The 7,903-nt window shown below is 37.6% G+C and overlaps 1 protein-coding gene across 1 annotated transcript; it reads right to left on the bottom strand.

Annotated features, from left to right (window-relative positions):
• On the bottom strand, positions 1-1,482 carry LOC149835529 (peroxidase P7-like). The gene is made up of 4 exons (XM_090010560.1): positions 1,232-1,482; positions 932-1,123; positions 669-834; positions 1-448 (listed from the first exon to the last, which is right to left on the bottom strand). Exons 1-4 carry the CDS (start codon positions 1,442-1,444, stop codon positions 57-59), a joined length of 963 nt encoding a protein of 320 aa, XP_089866686.1. The 5' UTR covers positions 1,445-1,482; the 3' UTR covers positions 1-56.
• Between the last annotated feature and the right edge of the window lie 6,421 nt (positions 1,483-7,903).

Raw genomic sequence — 7,903 nt, 5'->3', positions numbered from 1 at the left:
TTGTTTGGTCCATGGTTGAAACTATTACTGCAACAAATGCAACCAAGACTTCTTAACTAGTTGACCCTCCTACAATTCTTCCTGATCTCTCCATTGGAGCCACTGAGAGGCTTGATGTCTCCCATCTTGATCATCGCTTCAACGAAGTCGGCGTTGAAGGTGCTAGCACTCTGGCTGTAGGTCCTGACCAGGGAATCAGTGGATCCACCATTGAAGAGCTGCTGATCAGAATGGAGGAGGCCTCTTCTGCTGATGAGGTTAGTAAAGTAGTTTGTGTCGAAGTACGTAGGGGTCTGTATGTCAAGAGGTGCCAATTTGTTGTCCCCAGAGCCTGCAGTCCTGGGACAGCCTGCCTGCCTTGTCCTTGCAAAGAAACCATCGATGTTTGTTTCATTGTATATGCGGCTTCTAAAGTTGGTGCAACGTGCTTGACCGATAGTGTGAGCCCCTGCTTCCAAAAATGGTGTTATTGCTGGAGAGAGAGAGAGAGTCCACTTCAATCCCAAATGATTGGAGAGGATCAAACAAAACAGAGCTACACCTAAGCCCCAACCAAGGGCCACAAGTTTTGCTATACCAAGCATAGGGTTTTTAAAGATAGATACTCCAATTTATGACCACGAAGCTGAGTCAAGCCCAATATCTATAACTTTGACTTGGATCCATACCTGATAAAGCAACCATGTCCTTGGCAGAGAGCCCTTGAGCTTGGAAGCTAGAGATGAGACGGTTAAGGTCAAATGTGGGAGCAGGGATGCTAGTGTTAGCAGCAGCTTGGCTAGCTGTCCTAGCATCCCTTCTTCCAACCTTCACATCCCAGTTAGGTCCACCCAGCTAACACAAAACAGAGATATTCAAGTTAATTACATAACAAGCATGTACTAAGAGAAAGCATTACTGAGCTTAACTGCAATTAAAACTCATCACTTACAGAAACAACAGAGTCTCTAGCACTAATGGCCAAGACATCAGCACATGACACAACCCCTGGGCAGACCTGCTCCACCGCGGCCTTGATCGCATCGATCACTTCAAATCCTCTAGCAGATTTCCTATTAGGAGCTGCATTCTTCTCCCCCGTGAACGTAGCCGTGTCATCCAACAAAACTGAGCCATCACACCCCTAATACACAAATTTAGAGTATCAAACATGCACCAATCAGTTTCTATCTTATGGGAAGGTTAAGACAAAGATTAATTTACGGAGTCTTGGTTGATATAGATATGTTACATTAACAAAGCAGTCATGGAAGAACAGGCGAAGAAGCGACGCGCCCATTCTAGGTTCTTTAGCCACAGCTAGCTTGACCTGGGCTCGGACTGTCTCGAACACACCAGGGCAACAAGAGTCATAGAAATTAGGAGAGAGTTGAGCAGAGGAGCTCCCAAGGAAGATGGCTAAGCACATGAAGAAGGTAACAAACAAGGTTGCAGAGGAAGCCATGACTTGGAGAGCTGAAGGGGCAGACAGGACGTTGTTTGAAGGACCCCTCCAGGGATGAGAGTATATATAGTGCATGGAACGTTGAAGGGGTTAGAGAAGAAGGGGTGGTCGGTCACCTTGACTACTTCAGATTAAATGGGGCATTTATTGTCTTCACTCGGCTTCCACCTAACATAGATGGCTGCATAACCCTTGCTCATTGTTCCCACACACATTCTTTGTCTTCTTTATTGTCACTTTTCATGTCTTGTTATTTTGTAGCTCAGGCTTTGTTGGTTGTGTATTTTCATAATCCCAATGAGTGGGGGGGCCTTTGCTTCAGACTTTACAAGGGTAGGATCCAACTGGACCAGGTCAATATCCCACAAGCTCCCTAACAAGGTACTCATACAGATTCAACCATGCCCAAATTGGATTAATCCTAAAACCTTTAAACTTGAAATGCTGGGGTTAGATTTTCATTTGGTTTTGTACCTGGGCCTAGTTAATAAAAGAAAAAGTGGTTGGGACCTTGGCTTGCCTCCAGACCCAGAGTGGGAAGACCCTAACCTGGTCCTGGCTGTGGTAGATTAAATACTAGGTTGAATTGATAACTTGCTTTAATGAAAGAGGAAAAGCTACTTTTGAAGGGGACTTTCATCTCAAAGAGTCATTTTTCGTTTATGTTATAGATGATCAAATTTTGAGCAGTGGATCATTCACTGCTACCATCCAAACTTGGCTAAGAAGTGGATAATTCAAGACCAGGGATTGCCTAGTCTTCGTTTATGTTCTAGTAAGTTACCTAGTCTTCTATAAAGTGACAACTTAATTTAGGCAAGCATGCTAGACCAGGGATTGCCTAAATTCAAGACCATGTTATCCTGTACCATGAGATGAATAATCTCATCTATTGGGGTCCAACTTACAATCTAGAGGTCTATACCTGAAGTGAGACAAATTTTGGTCAGACGCTGATATGTAACACCGATGAGGAGATAAAGCGTTCAAAAAATTACTGCACGTAGTTGAAAAGTATGATCACCATGTGCTGAGTCTTCCCTTTTGAGAGAGATAGAGAGAGCTTGAAGAGTTGTTAGGGAGGCATTATTTATTGCATCAAGCCAATAAAATTGGCTGACTTTTTCTTGCTGGCACCATGCGCGTAGGACAAATCAACTCTTTTTGACCATAGACCATGGATGCAACCTTTAACTGCTTCGAAATTAGCCAAGAGGCAATTGACATTACCACAGAAATGATTGAGGGCTCACAAATTGCACAAAATTCAACATACCAATTAAAAAACCATTCTCTCTCTCTCTCTCTCTCTCTCTCTCTCTCTCTCTCTCTCTCTCTCTCTCTCTCTATATATATATATATATATATATATATATATATATATATATATATATATATATATATATATATATATATATATATATATATATATATAAAAGAGTGGCAAAACCTGACACGACCCGCCAACCCGCCTCTTAGGCGGGATCGGGTTGGGCTTAAACTAACCCGTTTAATAAACGGGTCGGGTTCGTGTTAGGGGTATGCCAACCCAGCTGACCTGTTTAATAAACGGGTTAGGCGGGCGGATCAACCCGACCCGCCTGCTAACCCGCCAACCCGTTTACCCGACAATACCTGTTTATTAAACAGGTTAGCGGGTCGTGTCGGGTTACCCGTTTAATAAACGGGTCGGGTTCGTGTTTGCCACAGCCGACCCGTTTAATAAACAGTTCGGGTTCGGGTTGAGGTATGCTGGCCAGCCAACCCGGCGGGTTGACCCGATTGCCACCCTCTCTCTCTCTCTCTCTCTCTCTCTCTCTCTCTCTATATATATATATATATATATATATATATATATATATATATATATATTGGCAATGAAACCTACAAAATGGGCACGTACTAAAAAAACATGCTAGTTGTTTTCGGATGTTTTTTTTTTAATTCTGACAGTACAGAGTACAGATGTGATCTATATTTACAATCTTAATAGACGGTTGCAAATACTCTCTCTCTCTCTCTCTCTATATATATATATATATATATATATATATATATATATATATGTGTGTGTGTTTTTGTTAGATGTGAGAAAAAAAAAACTAAAAAAAAGGTTTCAGCAATTTGGCTAAGTTGATTGTATTTACATCACTGTAACAAGTATACTTTCTCTTTCTATATATTTATATATATATATATAGTCCTTCGAGCGCACCTACTAGAAATCATAGTTGTAGGTTACATCTTCTCAATCAGACGTTATGTATGTACTTAACAATTATTTTATAGGAATCATGTTTTGGATCATGATTTTTGAACATCAAAATAAGTTTTTTTTTTAAGTCATAAAATTTTAGTATACTGTGAACCGTTGTTTTTTGGAGATCTTAAAAAACCTACAAGTATGCCATAATCACATGTTCCAAAACTTGTTATTCATAAAATAATGATTGCAAATCATATCTATAGGATATGATCAATGAAAAAAGCACTCAAATTTTAAAAATTCGAACCTTCTATTAAGTGATTAAGTGAGAGTAATTGCTTAGGGAGCATATATATATATATATATATATATATATATATATATATATATATATAGAGAGAGAGAGAGAGAGAGTAATGTGTTCCTTAGACCCTCTTTTTCATTAGGTCTCTGTTAGGCCCTCTTTTTCATTAGGTCTCGTTCTTCCTTGACATCGAGCAGTGTATATAAGATATTATCATATAGGTTCTTCTCAACATGTATCACATATAAGTTGTATTTTAGCTTAATTTATAACCAAAGTCAGAAAAATATATTTTTTGTCCAATTTAGAAACTGTTAATTGTCATTTTTCCACAACTCATATTTTTCTGAAATCAACAGTAACGTTATTTAATTGTACCTCCAATTCAGCTCCAAATAATTCAATTGGTGGCCCTCTAAGCTCCACTTTACTGTCAAACTTCTTCTTTTGGCAATATCATGAGTGATCGTGTGATAAGAATCAATAATGTGCCATGTAACACGTCTTTTTGCTGAACTTCAAGCTATCTAACCATGTATCAATGTTGCAAACTAGACACGCAAGCTCTACCTTCGTAGATTACCTTGATAACTAGGCATATGCTAAAAAAATATTGATACTCTACATTACCACTGCTCGCATCTGAAATATCTCTTTAGTTGATGCATCATATGTGCTAATGCCTTCATCCCATAACTATTGCAAATCTTTGAGTAACAGCTACATGTGAACATCTATATTGTTTCCAGGTGCCTTTGGTCTAGGAATGAGTAGGGAAAGGTATATGAAAGGATCTTTCATACACATCCATAGAGATAGATTATACAGTAATAATACTATATGTCACATGTATAATTGACTTATATTTAAAAATTGATTGAAAGCATCATTTGTCAAGCCAAAACGAATATTGTGTGGTTTCACTGTAAATGATATATGTTCTTTATCAAACTTCTTCCACACTATAGAATCTGATGGATGAATTAGTATGTTCTCATCACTTGCATGTTGGGTCTTGTGTCATCTCATATTTGATGTTGTTTTCATTGTCATGAACAAGTGTTGCAATCTCGGGTTTACGAAAAAATATTGTAACACCTTTTGAGAAACTTTTTTTCCTTTTCCTTTCTGTGATTTTCATCTTAAAGCATTGCACCTTAGGCATGTTTTGTTATTCTTATGCTTCTACCAAAGAAGTATGCAATCATTCACGCATGCATCTATCTTCACGAAATCAAAGCCGATGTGATTTATAACTTTATTTGCCTCATAGTAAGAGTTTGACAATTTTTTTTTACCCAAGTAATTCCTCCTTGAACAAATCAATCAGCATGTTGAATGATATGTTACTCTAATTGTCCATTATTTTGATATATAACAACTTGAGAATGAAATCTAGTTTTGTTAACTTTGTACAACCTGGATATAGATCGCTTTGGGCATCACCCATTAAGTCTTGAAGGAGTCTATGTTCCCCATCAATATCTAGAGTTTGATCAAATGTTGTGCTTATAATAATGTCATCTAATATTTCTTTGACCTGGTCATAAACCTCTGGCATATCCTTGCTCTTATCATGATGTACATGCACTGCATCTATGTGGGTTTGGGTCACACTCATATAGGACTGAATATATTTCAGACTTAACCCACATCTAATCAAGTATAGTTTGATCAGTCGTAGAACCTTAATTTTTTTATTATTGCAGTTCTGACATGGGTATCGCATCCTACCAAGAGAATTAACATAAGCACGTGATGCTTCAAGGAATCAATCAATTCTAGATATATAAGGTTTATAACTTCAATAGAATGTAGGCCACTTTGTAATCAATTTCTATCTTTTTCACTAAAGAGCTTAAGAAACATTTTACAGACTTAACCATGAACATGAGTTAAAAATGAAAACAGCCATTAAAAATTGAAATCCATGAGATCTAACCGTTTGAAATTACAAATAGTGTATAAAATAACTAAAGAGAGCATCTAGAAGTATGAACATAAGTTTTTTCCATGCTTATCCACACTCATACCTACATTATAAATACATATATGTATGGAGATGAGAATTAAAACACGAACAAGATAGTTATTGGTATATTCACTTACATTGTTGAGACATAATAAAAAAAATGAGACAAACTTGTAAAACTTGGATGAGAGGAAAGCTAACTTAGCTACATGAGCGAGTTTGACTACTTAAGCTGGTTAAGAAGACTTGCTTCAAATTTTCAGAAATGGGTTGTACAATCTGGTGTTATCAAGACATGAAACAGATGCAGGAAGGGAATTTGCTGATGTCTCATGTGAGGTCACACCACCAACTCGACATACTTGAGATGACAACCTCACTTTGAGATTTGAGGCCCTTCCAAAATAAGAGGCCATAGGCGGTGGCCTCAAATCTCAAAGAGGCCAGCCAACGCTACTTTTTACTCTTTGTGGAAACACATCCAACCATCAAACAACAAGTTCAAATATACCACCATTAAAAAAAACTATATAACTCAGTCATGGTAGAACTAACTACTGTGCACTCAAATTGGTTCTATAACTTTGACATCAAGAAGAATATTACAAACAATTGCAAAATTAAAAAATAGAGAAAACACAAAAAAAAACTAAATTTGTAGCTCAACATTTATGTCATTAAAAATTAAATCAAATTCCTAAATCCTAACAAACATTACTCATAGATATACTATAAATAAATAAAACCCTAAAATTCTTTCAAAAAAATACCTATAAAGGTGGTCCAATGGGTGGAGGGTTAGAGAGAGCTACTCAGATGAGGGAGGCAGCAGACTGGAGGGAGGGGATCGCTGGCGGCGGCTCCATGGAGGGTGGCCGAAATCCTATGGCCGGTGGTCCGGTGATGGTCCGACATGTGGAGGATTAGAGAGAGAGAGAGAGAGAGAGAGAGAGAGAGAGAGAGAGAGAGAGAGAGAGAGAGATGAAAAGGGTCCATCGACCCCTTTTATAAACTATATAACGGTGACATAACTGTTACCATTATATATTAAAACCCTGTAATGATGACATAATCGGTCGCCGTTATTGGTCTATAACAGCGAGATCTTATGGCTATTAAATATAGTTGTAAAGTGTTTTAAAGGCAATATCTAACGGCTAGGTAATCTCGCAGTTATTTATAAACTCTATAACGGTGACATAATTATCACAAAAATCCTATAACGGTCATCATTATAGAGAAAAACCTATAACGGCGAGACATGTGCAAAGGCAAGACAGGCCAGAAGCTATATAGCTTGTCGTTATTGATAAGCTAATAACAACGAGATTTATGGTTGTACTAGATTAATAGCGGTGATATATTTATGTTCCTACTATTACCTATCAATTAGTGAGGACAAAATTCTTTCCCTTATTGCTTTATCAGTAGCGGCGAGATTTTGTCTCACTGAAAAAAAGTTGCCACTATTGACCCTCATCCTTGTAATGCTAACTCCTAGGACCCCATTATCATATCTGGGTATGGTTTATAAAATTTCATACCAAACTTGATCTTACTCGAGTTTAAATTAAGACCTGCAACTTTTTAACATACAAAAGCATAGAAGTTTATTATTTACTAAGCTTGTTTCAAGTCCAGGTTTCTATTATCTAATATCAGGGTATGATTTCGTCATTGATAGATCAAATTGAACCCAAACCCAAACGACTAGTACCAGCACCTCAAAGTGAGATCCAAGTTCTAACCACCTTGGTTCAGTGAAGTTCTGACACATCTACATCCTAAATGCTATATTGACTAAGACAACTCCAATATACTGTGGGGAGGAGCTGAATCTTCGAATAGTTGTCAAGTGAATGATGCAATAATCAAAAGTTTATGGAGGTGGGTCGTAATAGAGATGAGAGGGGTGATGCTGAGTTAAGAATGCATTGGGTGATGAGATTAGAGTTGTCAAGTACATTCTTTTGAGGA

This window comes from Nuphar pumila, chromosome 6 (genome assembly GCF_984573655.1).
Source record: "Nuphar pumila chromosome 6, dmNupPumi1.hap1.1, whole genome shotgun sequence".
Taxonomy (NCBI): Eukaryota; Viridiplantae; Streptophyta; class Magnoliopsida; order Nymphaeales; family Nymphaeaceae; genus Nuphar; species Nuphar pumila.
Note: the sequence above shows the minus strand (reverse complement) of the source record. Positions and strands in the feature narration are given on the sequence as shown.